The 20,923-nt window shown below is 37.4% G+C and overlaps 1 protein-coding gene across 2 annotated transcripts in view; it reads left to right on the plus strand.

The window, feature by feature from the left end:
- THOC2 (THO complex subunit 2) overlaps positions 1-20,923 on the plus strand; it is a 111,986-nt gene that overhangs the window by 54,887 nt on the left and 36,176 nt on the right. For both annotated transcript variants that reach the window (XM_084639968.1, XM_084639969.1), the window contains 13 exons: positions 14-144; positions 252-353; positions 1,321-1,405; positions 2,489-2,582; positions 3,232-3,312; positions 3,575-3,671; positions 6,256-6,373; positions 6,565-6,744; positions 8,837-9,001; positions 10,190-10,465; positions 11,552-11,693; positions 14,023-14,180; positions 17,072-17,200. In XM_084639968.1, the coding sequence (XP_084496094.1) occupies positions 14-144; positions 252-353; positions 1,321-1,405; positions 2,489-2,582; positions 3,232-3,312; positions 3,575-3,671; positions 6,256-6,373; positions 6,565-6,744; positions 8,837-9,001; positions 10,190-10,465; positions 11,552-11,693; positions 14,023-14,180; positions 17,072-17,200 (1,758 nt within the window). The remainder of the gene's footprint in view (positions 1-13; positions 145-251; positions 354-1,320; positions 1,406-2,488; positions 2,583-3,231; positions 3,313-3,574; positions 3,672-6,255; positions 6,374-6,564; positions 6,745-8,836; positions 9,002-10,189; positions 10,466-11,551; positions 11,694-14,022; positions 14,181-17,071; positions 17,201-20,923) is intronic.

The raw sequence follows: 20,923 nt of genomic DNA on the forward strand, positions 1-20,923 counted from the left end.
TGTTTTATCTCAGGAGATCTTGTTTAGCTGTTTGTTAAATATTACCGACCAGGTTTTGCTCCCATCTCTTACTCTAATGGACTGCAATGCGTGCATGTCAGAGGAACTCTGGGGAATGTTCAAAACTTTTCCATACCAGTACCGGTGAGTAGCGTAGAATAAATTTTTATTTTAATAATGAGAAGTCTTTTTTTTTAAATTTTCAGATTGAATGATGCTCCTTTTTCTTTCTCCCATTCTTATCCCCCAAGCTATCGTCTCTATGGACAATGGAAGAATGAAACATACAACAGTCACCCACTTCTAGTGAAAGTTAAAGCTCAAACCATAGACAGAGCCAAATATATCATGAAGTAAGTTATGCTGGATTTCATATTTTGCAGTTAAAAGTTAATGATATTTTAGGAGTAACTTTCAGCTGTTTCAGGTAGGTGTCACATAGAGTGAATCCTGCTAGCATTAATACTTGACAAAGATGATTCCTGTTTACAGAGTACTTGAGTCATTAAGTGACTCATGAACAGGGAGTCTCTTAAAATTAATGTTTCGTGATTTACTGAAGCTTCCAGGAATAAATGTCAGACTGATTGTTTTGTCAAATCAATGTTCAGCAAAGGTTTTTTTTAATTTTTGTCAAGACTATGCCAAGTGAAATTAACATCTTCTATGGGACAACATTTCTTGCATAGAATCACGTAAAGAGCTCTCTGTTTTCTGCAAGATTTTTCTTTAGAAACAATGCATTATAATGCAGGCGCATCTTGATTCCTGGGAGGATCTAGAATCTCAAAAATCCTTCCCTATAGACAGATGCACTTCATAATTTCCATTCTGTGGGTTTTCCTTCTTGTGTGGTGTATTTTCTCCCAATCCAAACTCAAATGGTGAGGTTTGTCATCATCCACACACATGGAGTTAATTTAAGTTGAAAAATTATATGTGGTTGAAACTTACAGTATGTGCATTTGGAGTCCCTCTTTGCAACTCTATCTACTATGTCAGGGATTCATGTTAAATCCTTTTGTTGTTGCATGTGTGAATTGAACCCATGTCGTTTTACCCATGCTATGGTAATGTGGTTATCATCTGATTAGAACTCTTCCACACAGAACTCTTCAATTCATAGATTCATAATTTTTTTGATTTGTGGATTTTGAGGCCAGAAGGAATAAAAAAAAAATCTCCAAAAAAAGGATTTAGGCTATCTAATTGGTAAAGGAGTGCTTAAGAATAAGCTGTACATCTGAGAGAGAGAGAACAGTAAAACTACTAACACTCTGTGAAGGAGTTAATTGAAATAAAATCTCTATTCTTTTACAGGCGTCTAACCAAGGAAAATGTGAAGCCTTCTGGAAGACAAATTGGGAAGCTAAGCCATAGCAATCCAACAATTCTATTTGATTATGTATGTGATGTGATATGCATATGTTTATGTATGTATGGACCTAATCTGTCCTTTCCTTACTAATGTGAACAGTCCCATTTTAAGTCATTGGGGTTCGTGTGAGGAAGTGTTACAGACTGAACTCTATGCATATATATTTAAGGGGAGGATGGACTGCGTATTTTGTGCATGGTATTTTAGTAAGTTGGAGAAAAGTGCTAATTCTATTATTCTTGATTTATGATAGGTAATTCAGTAGAAATGTAAAAATATATACACTGAGACTTGCAAAAATGACTAATAGTTTTGAGTAGACAAATTGAGAGAGGCCCAATTTTCAACAAATCCCTGACCACTCACCCTCTGAAAGTCAGATCCCTATAACATGTCATGTGTAAGGCATTCGAAAATTGAGGCGCTCAATCACTAGTCACTTCTTAAAATGTATATCTGTGTGCTACTTCAGCTTAATAACAATAACAGCATGTGATTTCAGTCAACTATTGCATCTTTTTTTTTACTTGTTCATTTTGGTTTCTATTTTAATTTCTTGTAGTAAAATCTTAAGTGGTTGAAAACAAGAAATAAAGCAAACAAAACCGATTTTCATGTTTCCTCTTCGTTAGCTTTCAGTTTGACAATCAGTGGCAGCAATTCTTATTAATGAGGTTTAGTTTTTATGAGGATGGATTGTTAGTTATTTGCATTAACATGTGGGAAAATATATATACAAGAGCAGAAACGTTTTTGGGATTATGTTTTCTGTTGGTCTGAAGGCTAGCACTATCTCTCATTTTAAAGAAATTGCTAATAGGGAAATGTTTTTACATGATCAATTGCACTACTGTTTTTATTTATATATTTATTTGTGCTACAGAAATCCAATGAGATTACCTTTTGCTACAGAAGCAACTAAAACATTTTGTTGAAACGGGTTTTCTTTGTTTTATCTTTTTAAAACATAGGTATAAATGTTGACCATATTAGCCTATTTACTATGTTCGGCAATGACCTAGGAATTTCTAGGTTTACATTAGATGAAAGGCATGTAGCACTGTCTTAGTTTGGCTCACTAAATCTTATCTATTTCATGTTTGTTTTCAGATTTTGTCACAAATACAAAAATACGATAATTTAATTACACCAGTTGTTGATTCATTGAAATACCTCACTTCACTGAACTATGACGTCTTGGCATGTATCCTTTTTGGGTAAAATACATGTGCTAATTGTATGCCTTGTATCTTAATCCTTGATTGCCCATCAGTAGGTGTTGTTTCATGTTGTAGCTGTACTTTGCTATCCACCTTTCTGTTAGGTCTCAGGTCTTGCTGCGGTAGCTCCTGGGCTGGGGAACTAGCCTTTTCCACTTTCCAGTCTTTCCTGCTTCCTGAAGTTGTATGAAAATGCTCCTTTTCCAGAGCTGTTTTACAATTTTAATTAACATATGCTCTTTTAGGATTCCCATGCTTCCTAAATGATGAGGTGGTACTTGTTTTTTTTTTGGTATGTTGGTTTTATTGTGTCTTTATAATCTTATATGGTTATTTTTCAGCTGTAATTGTCTTCAGTGGCCCTAATCTCTTAGTATATAGAATGTTTTAGGATGATGCTTTCTAAATATTCAGGTATAGAGTTTGCATATTAGAATTTTTGCGGTTGAAGGGACAATTGTACATGGCTATTGGCAACTCAAATGGAGATAACTTATTTACCTTATAGGGATATCGTTAAATTTAAATAATATTTGTAAAGCAATTTAAAGATGTACAGTAGTATTGTTAATGATTATTAATGCTTATTTCAAAGATACTGGGGAAAAAATATATTCTTTAACTTTGTAAAAGACTGCATCATTGAAGCTCTGGCAAATCCCGAGAAGGAGAGAATGAAACATGATGACACTACAATTTCTAGCTGGCTGCAGAGTTAGTATTTTTGTTTTATTTAATAAATTAGTTTTTCAGGTATTTATCACGGCTGTTACTTTATCAATTTATTTTTCAAAAGAAAAATCAATATGGCAAGTAAAGGCAATAGAAACAATTATTATGTTCATGTTCACGAAAATATTAAGTGGGAGTGTTAGCAATGCATAGCTGAATAAATGCAGAGCATAGTAATCTTATGTTGAAATAGATGATGCATAACTTTCAGTCACAGCTATTTCTCCCTCTCCATCTACTTTAGGTCTAGCTAGTTTTTGTGGTGCAGTTTTCCGAAAATATCCAATTGAACTTGCTGGTCTACTGCAGTATGTAGCAAACCAACTAAAGGCTGGAAAAAGGCAAGTCTGACATTTAATCTGTATAACACACTCTATTTTAAAGTTTACTAGTTGTTTGACACCTGCCTTTTGCTGAGGCAAAAGTGCTGTTAATAGTAAAGCTGTCCTTGAATACCTGTCGGAAAGTTAGAGAGCTTCAAGTACCAGGGAAAGAGAACATATAGCTGTAATATTTTCCTTTAGTATGTATGGGTATGGCATGTACTTTTGAGTCAGTGTTCGGTGTCTTTCATATACTGTAGTACTAGAACCTCTAGTTGAGCCTGAATCACTGGCATACTTACAGTATATGCAAGAATATTTAATTTAGAAAAACGTATCTACAACTATTACATACAGTATTCAAGAAAGTTAATCATTATAGTTGCTCTTACTGTTGCTCCCAATATTTTGTCTGCAAAAATGTCTTTACAATTCTTTTTTTTTTTTTACTTTGAATATTTAAATAATTTAGTATATTTAATGACTATACAATTACTTGCTGTCCAGTTGCTCCTTGGCTCTCCAGCTTGTCAGCACTGATGGTGTCCTTTTTTCGAAAGTTTTCAGTTATAAACAAACTTTACAGCCTGAATCCTTTCTTCTTTCCCCTTCCACTGTTCAGTGCACTTTGTTTCTTTTCCTGTTTTTTAATGTTTAATGGGTAGTTTTGTCATATTTGGTAAGTATGGATTTATAATAATTCCTGTATTATGAACTCTTTTATTAAAATTTGGTGAAAGATAATTTATGAATGCTAATAGTGAGCTACTGATTTATTTGAAATAGTTAAGATCTTGCATTTTTGCTTAAAAAGAGAAAAGAAGACACAATCCCTGCACCAGCAGTAAAATAGGGGCACTTCAGCACATTGTTTTAGGGCTCGGGGAGTTGAAAAATGAAGTCTCTTCCTTTCCCTCAACACAGACAACCTTGTTTCACATGTGTGTACCAATTCCCATCTTATTATGTACTCTGGTGATGGTACAGTCACCAGTTAACTACAGAGAGTAAGGTAAATAACTTTTCCCATCCTACCTCAATACTGTGCAAGCATCTTATAAATGCTGTTAACTTGTTAAGTAAGTGTTAAGTTATTAAATAACTTTACATACAATGCAGTATTTGGGGATGGTCAAAGAAAACTAGACTTCCTTTTTTTAGAAAGGTTGTTTATGGTGATCATATTATTACTTGTGGACTTCCATTAAAAAGAATAGTAACTACATGACAGATAGTAATAGTCCAAGTGGTGTAGTGGTTAGAGCATTAGATTGGGATCCAGGAGGCCTGGGTTTTAAGTCTGGCTCTGCCAGTGGCCTGCTGGGTGACCTCAGGCAAGTCACTTCCTTGCTCCATGCCTCAGTTTCCCCATCTGTAAAATGGGGATTGTGAACATTATCACTTAAAACCAAGGTCTCTATCCACTCACTCTCTTCCGTAACTTAGCCAGGATAGGCAGGGATGGTGTCCCTAGCCTCTGTTTGCCAGAAGCTGGGAATGGACAATGGGATGGATCGCTTGATGATTACCAGTTCTGTTCATTCCCTCTGGAGGACCTGGCATTGGCCACTGTCGGAAGACAGGATGCTGGGCTAAAAGGACCTTTGGTCTGACCCAGTATGGCCGCTCTTATATCAGACATTTTAGTTGCTGAAATCAAGGGCAAAACAATTTTCATAGCTAGAATGAATTTCTGACCTCAATGTTTATGGAGACATTGGAATTGATGGTACGAGACATTTGGAACAAGTCTGCAATAAGAAGTCCTACTGGCTGAAGTTTATTTTAAATTCTGTAGCCAGAAATGTTTTGTGATGTTTTAGATGTTAGAGTTTTGAGTGAGAAATTGTGGTAAAAGACTTTATAAACAGTTGTATATGTTTAGCTGTTTAGTAAAAGGCAGAGGTGTGATCTGTCATTATAATTTGCTGCCTTTTCTTTTGAGTTGAACATATCTAGCAAAATTAGATGTTTCTTCAGGAGGTGGCCATTGTGGCTTTTCATATTTTTTGCACTTTACAAGTCAGACACATGTTTAATAGGTCAAGGTGAGATCGCTACATTCACTTTAGGTTTCTGTCTTAAAAGTCTCACTATGTGCACTGAATTGTCTTTAAAAACAATTCTTTAACTAAAAGCAATTATCTGAGGATTTCTCATTAATAGTTTATTTGTTTTGGCTGATATATACATCAAAGGCACGTAAAGATAAGAAATACAAAGGAAACAGCTGCAGTTTTTTGTAATTAATTTGTTGGTATTGTAAGTAAGTGGTACTGTACCTGTTAATGTTTTCAGGATTGGATCCCAGTATTTCTCTCCTGCAGAAGCCTATGGTCCTGGTCCTGGTCTTGGTCCATTGGAGGCGTATCACTTTTACTACTACCTGTAAATTTTCAAAAACAGTTTTTCTTTCAGCATTTAGCAGTGTTCCTGAACCTTAATTACCTTTGGAAAAGGAAAGTTGTGTTTGTGTTTTGGTCTTGTTTCACTACAGCAATTTTAACACACAGTGGTTTTATTTTGCATTAGCTATTAAGTAACCGTTTCTGTTGCTCATAGTATTTCATTTTTATGTGGTTCTTATTTTTCTTCTGTGCAGCTTTGACTTGCTCATTTTAAAAGAGGTGGTACAAAAAATGGCTGGAATAGAGATAACAGAAGAGATGACAATGGAGCAACTAGAAGCTATGACTGGTGGAGAACAGCTAAAAGCTGAGGTGGGAGTGCAGATTAATTTACTGGTTTTATTGAAGTTCAAGAAATTGGGCAAATGTTGATGAATTACTTATACTGTCATAAGTCATAAGCCGATACTATATCTATTTACTATTTGTCTATTTTCTATAATAAAGTGATATTTCTTAAATTGGAATACCTTAACTTCTGGTTTTCTTGACTCTCTGGGCAGGGTGGATATTTTGGCCAGATCAGAAACACTAAAAAATCTTCACAGAGATTAAAAGATGCATTGCTTGACCATGATCTGGCCCTTCCTCTGTGCCTGCTTATGGCTCAACAGCGAAATGGTGTGATCTTTCAGGAGGGAGGGGAGAAACATTTGAAGCTGGTGGGGAAGCTGTATGATCAGGCAAGTAGAACCAATTACATATTTACATTTTTAAATAAAAAGGTTTTTAATTCTTCAGTTAAGTTTAGCCTGCTTATTTGATATAAAGGCTGCATAGCACAGTTTTTACTGTCAAAATAGTAAATATAAGAAGTCTCTTCTTTAAAATTACATACTGAACATATCATGTATTTTCATAGTTATCTTTTTCAAAAATTGATTTTGTCTTTAGGTATTTTCCCCTAATGTCAGACTGAGATTTGCTTCAACTTAGAAGTGAATTGTATTGAAAAACAGTTGCAGATTCCTAGATCTATTGTTTTGCCACGCAAACTTCACAATGTTTGTTAATGTTAAAAACATGAAAAATGAAAAGGCCTTTAGATTTTAATGTGGGCTCTTATTTCTTATTTTAAATAAGAAAAACCTTTTATAATCTATGACTTATTGGAACAATACATGAAAGTGCTATATGTATCTTTTCAAAGTCAGTTGAACTATTCTGATTTTTATCACATTAACACTGTCACAGATAAAAGATATTACCTCACCCACCTTGTCTCTCGAATGTATTTCCCTGTGAGTACTCACAATTCAGGTCTAACTTCCTGCAAATGTATAAATTGAGATTGCTCAGTTTACTGTGTTAAGGTTTGAAAGATCTGTGTACCGGTTGTAATTTTGGTAGTTTGTTTTTTCATGTGTTTTATTTTTAAATTATTTCAGTGTCAAAAGTTAATTATGTAATCCAACACAAACAAGTCACAAAACTGAAAGAAAAGGATGCTTAGCAGTAAGTGTTTGCAGGATCAGACCCTTAGTCCAGCCTTCATTTAGGGGAGAAGTGGACAAGTAGGCCTAGATATTTGTCTAGTTCTTTTAGGAACTCAAGAGAGATCACTTACTTATTTTACCTATTGAAGTAATCAGCCATCAGTTAGCGTCATTGATTTACCGATTCCAAATTCAGTCCATTGACCTGTATGTGAAAGCTTAAAGCAAAGCTCTTCTTTTATACTGGGAAACATGAACTTAGACAAGCATATTGATTAAAAAAGCTTTTTCCTCTCTAACCATTGGGTTAGCCAGGTTACCCTGTTTAACTGACCTGATTCTGCAAAAATTTAATTTGAAGGGCTCTTTAAACATTTTCTTGCTTTGTCTTCACAAAGCCTTCCCGTTTCTGATTTTTAGAAGTCAGTAGTATCTTACCTGTCTTTCAGTATTTCTCATTTTGGGCCTCTGGGCTGAGAGGTGCAAGTGGCACTAAATTAATTTAGAATCTGTATTGGAAGCTCTCAGATGTATGAGGTTAGATTTTTCTTTTTTTCCTGTGACCTCATTAAAGTATCTTAAATGGAGCTTTTGTCCATGGGTAAGTAAGATCTTGTGTTGGTCCATAGGCTCAGCTACAACAGCCTGTGCACAAAAATAATCAAGCTCTGTAGGCTTTCTCTTTGTGTAGGCCATCCTCAATGCTGGGTCTCCATGCAATATTGTATTTTCAACACAGAACACTGGAGGTTTCAAAAAAATGTATCATGATATAAAATATTGTAGTGCTACATGAACCTTAGACTTTGATATGCTCTACATGCTGACTGGGGTCTTTCTAATTTTTTAAATGTCTGTGCTGACATAACAAAAGGAAAAGACAACGTATTGAAATAAGTTAAAATCTTAATTTAGTTATAATTTGCAAATTATTTTAAAATATTACCCTAATTTTAGCAGTTTTTCTAAAATCCTCAAGGGCTACAATAAAGGATTCAAAAACATGTAGAGAGCAGAATGTTGAATCCTAGTAGGGCAGAATACTTTTAGAATTGAGTACATTTTTTGTGGAGAACTTATTTAGCTGAGGAACACGGGGCGATTAGTTTTCATAAAGGGCAGAAGTTTTTTTGTAGTATGGAAAGAATTAGCATATTGTTATTACAGCAGTAGTTTAAAGTGTACTTTTCAGGAAAGTGACTAGTGGCTTGTTACCTATATATGTATTTGCCTTAAAAAGGTTGATATTTGTTAAACCTGCCTAGTCCCTCCCCACCTCCCCCCCTCAAAAAAATCAAAAAATAAATTTTCCTCTAATACTTTCTCTGTTTCAATTTAGTGCCATGATACTCTGGTACAGTTTGGTGGATTTTTAGCATCCAATCTAAGTACAGAGGATTACATTAAGCGAGTGCCTTCTATTGACGTTCTCTGTAATGAGTTTCACACACCCCATGATGCTGCATTTTTCCTCTCCAGGCCTATGTATGCACATCATATTTCAGTAAGTAAAAGCTTTTTTTGTCAATTTTCTAGAGCTTTAATATTACCAGTTATCACCGTACTCCAGCTACATTTTGTGCCTTTTGTGTTATGTTCTCACTGAAAATTTGCTGTGTAATTTGGGAGCTACAGTTTGCCTGTAGAGTTGGGAAGGAATGGTTATTTAGAGGTCAAGCAACCTGGGTTCTGTATCCATTTCTGCCACAAACATTTCTTTGTAACCTTGGACAAGTCACTTAACCCCTCTGTGCGTCAGCATTCCTAACTGTAAAAACACAGCCATGAACCACCAAATACCTTTCTGTAGTGTAAGTGCATGGTAGTGGTGTGGGTAGCTATGTTTATACTTAAGTTTGCCCAACACTTTCCATTTCAAGACCCTGTTCTTAGTTGCTTATAATTTTGCCAAACTTAAACCATTAAGGATGAGGTTATCGATGCTGGGAGTCTGCCTAAATCTGTTTTTTTTCCTGAAGGTTTCAGCTAAAATGATTTTCTGAGAATGACAATAGGGAATATGTTTTGCACATGTTGAAGAAATTCTTAGAGCTGTTTTGTGAAGGAGCTCTTGTGCTTGCATGCTGTGGAGCCAGGGAGTTTTTGCAAGGGAGTCATCCTGTGGTCACAGATGTGCCTTTGGCGTACCTGTGAAAATTTACTCACACTTGGCTGAGTTATCAGACTCTTAAAAAACTACAGTTTGTACATATCAAATAGAGACTGGTTAGAGTTTGGCAGCTAAATTTGCTGAAGAGTCCATCTGCACTGAGTATACTCCACCCCTTCATAGCTCCTACATGCTGACTGGATTGCACATGTTTCATCCCTGGGCTACAGGGATTGAGCAGGACTTTCCCTGCAATTGCTCCTCCCGGATACCAGCATACAGGAACTGAGATCAGGAGATTCCCCATGGACATAAATGGGTCAGAGAGATTCTTCATCAGAGAAGATGGCAGCCTTGATGGTGCAAAATTAGAGCCATTCACCACCATAGAAATGTTCAAAGTTTCACAGGCATTTCTTTAATGTTTGGTTTATGTATATAAAATTAGGGTGGGGGAGGGTGTAAATCTATATCTATACATTTGATAGAGGTTTCCTTTGAATGATAAATGACGTTATGTAGGAAATAATTAGATATGTAAAAACAATGCAAATCACAAATATTTTTCTTTTTAATCTTTAGTCAAAATATGATGAACTTAAAAAAGCTGAGAAGGGAAACAAACAGCAGCACAAAGTTCATAAGTACATCACATCATGCGAGCTAGTGATGGCTCCTGTTCATGATGCTGTGATCTCCTTGCACCTTCCTAAAGTTTGGGATGACATCAGCCCTCAGTTCTATGCTACATTTTGGTCTCTGACAATGTATGACCTTGCTGTTCCACATAATAGCTACGACAGAGAAGTCAATAAACTTAAAGTCCAGATGAAAGCTATAGATGACAATCAGGAAATGGTACGTTTTTGCTTGCAAACCTTTTAAAATAGTTGAATATTTAAAATTTACTTTGACATTCAAATTGAAACATAAATTTCTCTAAACATGACAGCCAATGAAATCTTACATTAAAGATAGTTGTAATCACTGTTTTTTGAACAATATAAAATGTCAGTTTTATGTCCTGGTACCATTTCATACCAGAATTTTTCAAAATGTCAAAGTGTGTGAGATTTGTGTTTATAGATGCATTTATTTATTTATTTATTTTTTAATAGAAGGTTAGGGTTGGAAGGGACCTCAGGAGGTCATCTAGTCCAACCCCCTGCTTGAAGCAGGACCAATCCCCAATTTTTGCTCCAGATCCCTAAACGGCCCCCTCAAGGATTGAACTCACAACCCTGGGTTTAGCAGGCCAATGCTCAAACCACTGAGCTATCCCGTTTAGTAGAGGTTCTCTTTTTGATTTTGTGCCTGCGGTAACCAGGTACAAACGGTTGCAGGAAATACAGTACATGTCAAATGCTGTTTATTTTTGCTATAAGTATTTCAGTACAGAAAATCTTGTTTTTCCTACATGGTGTAGCTGGACTATATTTTGTTGAACAAAAATAATGTTGTAGCGGCATACCATGATAAACTACTTTTGCAACAATTAAACACTCAGGCATTTAACTACTAACTTACCTATTTCAGTAAAGCAGATATCTGTCTTGTGTATTCCTTCTTTACTATGAAAATTATCATGTAAATATTTCAAGTCTAGTAAAACTAATTTTACCATGAGAGAACCTACTGCCCTTACTGGGGTTAAACTCTTGTTGACTTCACTGAGTAAGGCCTGCAGAACTGCTCTCTGACTAGGAAAATAAAGTTTGACATTTGCCTTCAGTTGAGTGGCTCATCTAAGATCTCCATCTATGACTGTTGTGGTTAAAATTAGGTGAATGTGGGGGTGGAAAGACTGCCAGAGCAACACATTATTTTATTGTTTACATGAAGGTTTATTTGAAACTTGTTTGTGGTAAACCAAATCTTTAATCCTTGTTTTTGCATATAATAAGGGATAACAAATATTAAAGTGAAATGCATTGACATTTGTAGCCTCCAAATAAAAAGAAAAAAGAAAAAGAACGTTGTACAGCCCTTCAGGACAAGCTTCTTGAAGAGGAGAAGAAGCAATTGGAGCATGTGCAGAGGGTTCTACAGAGACTGAAACTGGAAAAGGATAACTGGCTTCTGGCAAGTAAGTATGAGAAACTTTGGCTGTTTTCCACAGTCACTGCACTTTCGATATCTAAATTACAAAGTTCTGCTCACTTGACTCTTGCTATACTAGCACTGTAATAGTTCGTTTTAAAATCGGTTATTGACATATATTATCAAGATAAGTGAACTTTAATTTCAGTGTTGTTTTATTTCAAATTCTAGGCAGTGTGTCAGCTTTTACAGTGACACTTTGTAGATGCTTAATTTACTGGACAGTTAAATTAGAGCAAAATTCTTTCCAGTGCGCAATGCCCTATGTGCTAGTTAAGTCCTATGTAAGGTTGTTGTTAAGGACTTGTTCAGGTGCTTGCATGAGTCCTGTGCCTTGAGTTCAAATTCATCCTAATTGAGGAAATACCCTTTCTCACCAGGCCCATGTTTTTGAAGAATTTTAGTGTTGTGAACATGGCATTGACCTAAGCTGGTGCAGAACTGATACAGTTATTTAAAAAATTGTCAGATTTGGCCAGTTAAAATTAATTTATTGTAGTGCTTCGTTAATTTGGCCAATGTATTTAGTTGCTTCCATTAGTTGTGCCCTGTAGCAGTTCTGTCAGTGGACAGGCATCCAATCCTTGCTTTAACTGTGAAATGTAAAATTGGTGGTCAGTAAAGTGGTTATTTTCCATGAGCTAATCAAGGATGAGGCTTCCATTTTGCACGTATAACTGAGACGTGGTTGGGTTACACTGCAGGACCAGTGTTGGCGAAGTTGTCTCCAGCTGCATATATAGTTCTGCATGAAGCAAGGGAGATTGGGGAGATAGTATTAACTCTGTTTTTTTCATCAGACCTGAAATGTAGGTAGTCTCTGTCCCCAAAGCTACATCTCAGGGAGTGTTTCCATTTTGTGTGAGAGGCCCCAGACAAGTTAAGAATGGGGTAGTATTGGTGTACAGGTTTTCTCACTGGATCACAAAAGCCCTGGCAAGGCTTCTTGCTTGTGATCGTCCTGCAGTTGTTGTGGCTGGTTTTTCTTAGTGACTTGGATGTTAATGCAGATGACTCTTCTGGGTTCAGCACAGGAGCTCATAGCTGCAATGAAAACGATGGGACTGTTTCATGTGGTTTAAGGCACAATTAACAGATCTGGCCACAGTCTAGTTCTGATGAGTGAGTTGACTTGGAGTTTGGGAGGTGGTGATTTCTTCCTTCTAATGGACGGATAGTTACCTCCGCTGATTTGAGGTTGGGATATACCTTGCCTACCAAGATGAACTCATTTTGATGGTTGACCCTTAGAGATTAATGGAGACGGTGAGCTTCTATAGGGCTTTGAGGGAGAATAGTGTGGAACTGATTGGTGTCCTGTAGAACTTTATAATCTTTTGTCCTCTGCCTTCCATTTAGAGGTTCTTAAGTAGCTCTCTCTCATAGCTTTGTTCCCGTATGTCACCTTGATTAGTAAATGACCTAAGAAGAGCACTGGGAGTGGAAGTGTTATGTCAAGCTACTGGCCACGTGAAATATTTTTGAGGTCTAATACCATGGCTATGCAGGAGGTAGAGAGACTTCTTTTCCTCTGCTATAGCATCAGTCAAATTTCACATATCTGAACTACTTTTTAGGTTCTTATTGTGTGGACAGTATTTTATTGTACTGTGTATAATGTTTGTAAAAGCACATGGAGCTAGCGAAAGGCGCTAAAATCATTAATAAAAATAAATATTGTTACTAAAGCACAAATTTTGGTAATTAATTAAAAAAAGAAACAACACACTGGCCATTTCATACCACTTAGCAAAGAATTAATAACAGGTGTCCTAGTGAAATATTGTAATTACCAAGACTTTATTTTATAAAATATACTACAGAACATATGATGTTACTAAGTAGTAACATAGCAAATGGAAATGAAACTTTATCCCCTGAAAGAGAATCAACCTATATTTTGTGATGAACTATCTTTGCTTTTTAATCTTTGCTTTTCCTTTTTTCCTCGCTTTCTTTGCTAAATCTGATCATCTGCATTGTGTCTTCCAGTCACTAGAGCAAATTAGTGTGAGGTGGTTCTGAGTCAGCTCTTGTATATAATGGAGAAAAATATTCATGGTTAATGAATATATTTTATCTGTTAGTTTTCTTGGTATCTTACTAGGGATTATCTATCTGGTTTGAGAGTTTTCCCTGCGTAGTTTGAAAGGAAATTTGGGATGTTAAAATGTATTATAATGCACACTATATTTCTGAAGCATGTGTGATTGAATTCATTTTGTGGGTTTTGTTTGAATGTTAGCTGCATTATGTACAATTGATGTTGCCATAAAAGACTTCCCTTCTTTGTCTCTTTATTTTTGTTTTTGAAGAATCAACCAAAAATGAGACTATCACAAAATTTCTACAGTTGTGTATATTTCCTCGCTGCATTTTTTCTGCAATCGATGCTGTTTACTGTGCTCACTTTGTAGAACTGGTGCATCAACAGAAAACACCCAATTTTTCCACACTTCTCTGTTATGATAGAGTAAGTAACCGGAATTTGTTGGAGCTGTGTTGTTTTCTTTTAAGTGAATATTACAAGTCTATTAAAACTCTGTTTTTGAAAGATTACTATTTGTCACATCCTTTTTCCATGTGAAAAGACACTGTGCATCAACAGAATCTCTAGATATATTCCAATTCCAGAATCTGCGTTATCATTATTACCATAGCACTTAAAGGGTCCCCATCAAGACCGGGACCCCATTGAACTAAGCACTCTACAAACCTAGGAAACTATCTGTACCTGCCCTGAAGAGCTTACCGTCAAAAAAATCAGATAAAAAGAAATAGACAACATACAAGTTAAAATGCAAGGAACATATCGTTATGTACTTCTAAAGGTTTTTCCTGCAAACCTTCCCTTTCCCTTTGTTCTTGTCCCTAAGCCCCAGAAAGCATGCTCCATCTTTGCTGAGCCAAGGTGTCATCCTCCACCTTGCCTGCCCAATATTGCATTGCTCTATATAGATGGTAGTGATATACAAGGCAAAGATAATCACCTTGGTCGATTCAGTCCATCAGCCCTCACAGAGAGAGCGCAGATCAAAACACATCATTTGTGTTTTTCTAGACAGTCCTTCAGCCACCTGTTGGTTAGGCTGTCAGTGGCACCAGACACCCAATTGGCATAGTGCACCGCAGTCCAGAACCCCTGAGCAATCTGCCAGCCTCAGCCTCCCAAGTAGCTGGGATTACAGGCACACACCACCGCGCCTCATACAAGACAAAGATAATGCAACTTATATTTTGGTACCAGGTCAAGCTTGCACTGCTGAAAGCTAATTTACAAATCAGTACCACTGACTTTTGTTTTTAACTCACTAATTTGCACAATTTGGTAATCCATGTTGGGTTTCCTGGGCACTAATATGAAGTACCATAACTAAGAAACTCAGTGTGAAGAGAGGTGGTCTGTTTAGACCAAGTATGTATCCTGTGTCTTTTAGACCATGGGAGATCTGTGAACTTCTCTGGTTCTGCAGCAGGATGAAATGATTTAAATCAAAGCAATTGAAATCACTAAGCAGGAAACTTGATAACTGTTTTTAAATTGTTTCCCATTTGTATGTATTAGTTATTTTCCTAAAGAAAAGTTGATTCTCATTGTTTGGTAACCATTAAAACGTTGATTTGCAGTTAATATAGTCCTTACACTAAATTTGGTCCTGCTTTTTGCTAACCAGGAGGATACATTATATGTAATACATTTATTTAAACATTATATAGCTTAAATTACATCTATTCTGCTTCTTAATTTTTAAATGTATTTCTTATTAACTAGATTAATTTTTTACTTGTGATTTTGTGTTAAGCTCTATGTGACTGGAAATTGGAATTAAAAGAGCAGCTAACACATACTGCTTAATATTTTTTGTATTTAAATTATTTTAATAAACTATAATAAGTTTAGCCCTTAACAGAGGTTGTCAGTTTCACGTTTAATTTTAGATTGTTTTAATTTTAAAAAATAAATCTATCTTAAATGAAAAAACCCATTTAAATAAAATTAATCCAATTTTGATTTTTTTTTTTTAAATCATCATTTGTTATCCACCCTGCTTGGCAACCACAGATGCTAATTTCTGTCTTGAGAAAATGTCTCCCTGAAAAGCAACTATACAATACAGATTTTGCCTTTTTGTGCTGCTTAAGAAAGCCTTATTTCCAGGGGACGATCACATGGGAATGGCGTCCAATCAGCAGGGTGTGCAAGGAGGACTTCCCTGGTTAATGAGATCAGCCAGAGAAAGTTGTTAAGAGTTGCCATTTCAGAGCCAAGTACTGGAAACAGTCATCTGGAGATCAGAAGTAATCCCGATCTCCAGATGAGTGTTTCCAGTACTTGGCTTTGAAACGGTACTTATTGTTAGAGTACAGCCTCATTTGTATAAACCACAATGTTTTAGGACATTAGAATCATTCATGTAAAATGTGAGCCTAGCTTCTTATGGGAGTGGTTGGGTAAGTGACTTGCCATGATGGAACACACTGGAATAAGAGTCTTATTTAAGTGGGTGATTTATATGGTTGTACAGTAAACATTATCCTAAATTCTTCTTGTATTGTTTTTTGTGGGGAACATTCAGCTGTTTGGCTGAGCCAGAATGGGTCCAGTTTTACTTTTGGCATGGGAATACAACTTTAATATTTGGGTTTACTCTGAAATGACTTTTTAAAAATGGCACTTTCTTACTCATCAGATCTGCACTTCATGTATTCAGAGTTTTATCTGCTCCCATTTCTGACAAAAATACATTTTTACTGCTTTTGTACTCCTCGTAGTCTTGGAGAGCCAGCACGGCCAGTAGCTGGATTCTATTTCTTCTTATGCAGCAACAATATTATTTACTAAGCTTCTATTATCCAGCAAATTCATTACCTGTGCAGCTCTGTTGAAGGCATTGGTGTCACAAAAGGTGTCACTGAGGGCATAATTTACTTTGTGGGAAACTATATATAAGCAAGAGCCAAAAACCCTGCTTGACTTTCAGATCCAAGGTAGAGTTTAAAGGCCTCACAGTTAGAAAAACCATCTACTTGTAAACTTCATGTGTTCAATGTAGAGTCATGGATAGATAGTAAGTATGGGATGTCCACAATGCCTTTATTATGTAATACTCAGAGTAGAACTACATTTTGTTTATACAATCAGCAACAGTTTACATATGTCTATTACCCAAGCTCAATGAGATGAGTTAAGGTAATAACTGATAAGAAAAGAAAGGGAGTTCAGAGTTCAAGGTGGAATTAGTTCTTTGTATTCTAGTAACCTTATGAACATGAAGTATGAAAACTAAAGCAGTTGGGTTTGATTTTTTTAAATAATTTTGATTTCATGTTACATAGCCTGACTATTGTTTCTGTTCTTTACAGGTTTTCTCAGATATAATATATACAGTAGCAAGTTGCACTGAAAATGAAGCTAGTAGATATGGCAGGTTTCTGTGCTGTATGCTAGAGACTGTGACTAGATGGCACAGTGATAGAAACATATATGAAAAGGTATGTAAAGCTGTTAAATTGTAGTCTGTTTCATGAATAATCATATGATTACTACTGCTATGCCAGGCCCAATAAAAGTGGTTGCTGTAAAAGTATTAATGCAGTAAAAACATGAAGTACGATTGTTTTTCTAGTTTTCTAATTTTAAACTTCATGCATTATAAAACTTTGCTGATACTTGAAGGCAGGATTTCTGTGATGGGAAAGGAATTCCGTGCATACATTTTGAACACTTCTGCTTACTGAATCATACTTTTCATCCATCTATATCTAAGTTGAGTTGGAGGAGGCTTAATTTATCAAAGTTTAAGTGCTTTGAAAACTGCATGCGGATTAAAAGGTAAATATATCTCAGATTAACCACAGTCAGTCATGAAGATAACGTGAGAATGATGAAACTTGCTCGATAGCTCTGTCAGAAGCAAGTTAAAATGGAGCAAAGGTGAGAGATGTGCACACCTCTCTTCCACTCTCCCAAAAGCAGGCATTTCTTCTTCAAATGGTTGCAGACATGCATTGCGCTAAATTGTAACTACGTATAAAAGACCTCCCTTTCTATGTGTGGTTCCTGCTTTTTTGAAAAGTCTGATCAAACTCTCAAGCTACATTACATTGGCATCTGTACCCCAACCATTAGGGGACAACAACATGGGCAACAATTCCATCAGTGCTCCCAGCCGTATTTCAGACAACCGGCTTATGCTTCCAGGCAGCAAGACTTTTCCAAGAGGAGGCACAAATTACAGAGAAGGTCCTCTGGCTCCGCCTCTAACCAACTGGCTCATCTCCCCCATCAGCTTTGGGCAAATAGACTATTTGACCTGTTTCAAGGTCAGTATTCCTGTCATCAGCAATCTTCCAGTCATATCCCCCAGTCCCACAGCTACACGGCTTGTGAAGCAGTAACCACAGACAGATGGGTCTCAAGCACTGTGTTGGAACACACTATCCAATTCCAAGCCAGCCCCCTACCTTGTCACTTTTCAGGGACCCATCTCTTGAGTTGCTGCTATTTCAAGACTTTCAGGCTACGAACTTCAGCAGCCATAGAAAGAGTTGCTGTACAACATTGGGGTAAGGGGCTCTATTCACATTGCTTTCTGATCCCCAAGTCCAAGGGAGGGCTGAGACTTATACTTTACCACCAAAGTCTCAAAAAATACATCAGATATATAAGATCCCACATGGTCAACCAAGCGACAATTCTCCACTTGTTGAATCATGACTGGTTTGCTGCCCTCAATCTTCAAGATGCCTGCTTCCATATAGCAACTTTATCAAACCACAGGAAGTATCTGAGATTCATAGAATGGGTCAGCATTATCAACACACAGTACTCCTCAATACTGTCTGTATTCATCAAATGCAGGACCATAGTGGCAGCCTTTCTCGGGTGAATGATTTCCCTTAGCTGGATGATTGACTAGTCAGGAGCAAGTCTGACAGTCCAGTCCTCCATCGTGTCCAATTCATGCTATCTTTCTTCTATTGACGGGCTGATCTTGAATAAAGGAAAGTCCACTTTACTTCCAACACAAAAAATTGAGTTCTTTGAGTCCTACTAGGCTTTACGAGTTCAACGGCCTTTCTCCTACATGAATGGTTTCAGTTTGTTGCCTATATCTGCCCCTCAGATCTCACTTCTCAACCATGGTTTGTGCATGCTTGAGGTTGCTAGGTCACATGGCTTTGTGTACTTAGTAGTTCAACATGTGAGATTATCCTGGAGTCCCTAAACTGGTGGACAGATCAGAATAATCTCACATGTGAGGGTGTGCCCTTCGCTCAACCTCCACTGGCCAAGACCATAGTTACTGATGCCTCGACAATAGGTAGCAGAGTGCATATAGAGATGTTAGTAGCCCAAGCTTTGTGGACAGAATAGGAAGCATCATTACATATCAATGTCCTAGAGCTTTGAGAAATTTACAGTACGTGCTGAGCCTTTCTCCCACACATCAGTGGCACATCAGTTCACACTCTTACTGACAATACCACCACAATGTACTGTGTGAACAGATAGGGTGGAGCCTGGTCCAGCCAGCTCTTCAGGAAATGATAAAGTTTTGCCACTCTTGCATCAAAGATGACATCGTTGTCTCAGCCATCCACTTACTGGGTGCCCAGAATCAGTTGGCTGATCAGCAGGAATTTCTCTGAGAATCATGAGTGGGCCATGAAGAGCAGCATCCTGAGACACTTCTTCAGGGACTAGGGCATTCTGTCTGTCGACCTTTTTGCAACAAAAGACAAGAAGTACCATCAGTTTTGCTCTTGAGTGGATTGCAATCCATGCGTTCTGACTGATGCCTTCCAACTGAACTGGGAGTCAGCACTACTGTATGCCTCCCCCCCCCCCCCCGTTGCGCTCATCCCCCAGATCGTTCTCAAGTTGAAGCTGGATCACACCAAATTGATACTCATTGCACTAGCCTGGTCAAGACATTGTTTTTTCTCCAACCTTCATAGCCTTTCTGTCCAATTTCCCAGAAGGAAGACCTTCTGGAAGGAAAAGAGGCTATGAAGGTTAGCTGTGGCATCAGGTCTGTACAGTTTGCACCTCAGCATGGATGCTGCATGGTTAAATTCGGGGGGAAAGAGCTGTTCAGAGGTAGTTCAGCAGTTTCAAGTAGATCAACCTGTTTGGCCAAGTGGAAATGCTTTTCCGTTCAGTCTTTGGCTTGGGAAATTTGTCTGGTACTTACCCGGATTCAGGACACTTTAAATTCCCTGTTACATCTTAGATCACCAGGCCCCGTCTCAGCTCATTGAGGGTCCACTTGGCAGTGATCTCAGCATTCCATCGCCCAATCCAAGGGAACTAGGTCGTATTCCCTATAGTGGTTGTCTGCCTCTTCCCACCTGTAAAGGAAGCAGTAGCCCTGTGGGACCTTAACGCTGTACTTCCTGCCCTCAAGGGGCCTCCATTCGAGCCTCTAGCAATATGTTCTCTGTTCCTTCTTTGCCAAAAGACATCCTTTCTTATTGCTGTAACCTTATGAAGGAGGGTAAGTGAACTGCAGGCCCTAACTGCAGAACTTCCATGTACTCAGTTATTCAAAGGCAAACTAGCCTTAAGGTGGCATCCAAAATTTTTGGCTAAAATGGTTTCACTATTACCAAACAATGTACTTGTCTGTATTTTTTTTCTAAGCCATGCGCAAATGCAGAAGAACGGTGACTTTGTATTTTGGGTGTAAAATAAGCCTGAGAGTTATATTTGGACGGGACTATACCATTTTGATTATTACTCTGGCTTTTTGTCTCCTACGTGGACAAGATGAGAGGTCAAGTGATTTCGGCACAGACAATCTCCGGATGGATTACTTCCTGCACAACAAAGCATATGCATGACAAATACCACAGCTCCACAAAGGCTCTTGGTTCATTCAACAAAGACCCAAGCTGCTTCAAGTTGCATTTCTCAGGGATGTTCCCATATTGGACATATACAGTGTTTCTGCTTGGTCCTCCATGCATACCTTTATCAAACTGTGTTATCACATCTGCATCTAGGTCTGATGCAAAATTTGGAAGAGCAACTCTGTAGTCACTATTTAAGTAGACTCTAAACCTCAGCTCCTTCCATTACTGCTTGCAAATCCTCTGAAGGTATACCTACACAGCAAAGAAAAACCCATACCAGCCAATTCGGGCTGCGGGGCTGTTTCATTGCTGTGTACACTTCTGGGCTTGGGCTGGAGCCCGAGCTCTAGAACCTTC

The sequence above is a fragment of the Lepidochelys olivacea genome (genome assembly GCF_965140295.1).
Source record: "Lepidochelys olivacea isolate rLepOli2 genome assembly, chromosome: 9".
Classification (NCBI taxonomy): domain Eukaryota; kingdom Metazoa; phylum Chordata; order Testudines; family Cheloniidae; genus Lepidochelys; species Lepidochelys olivacea.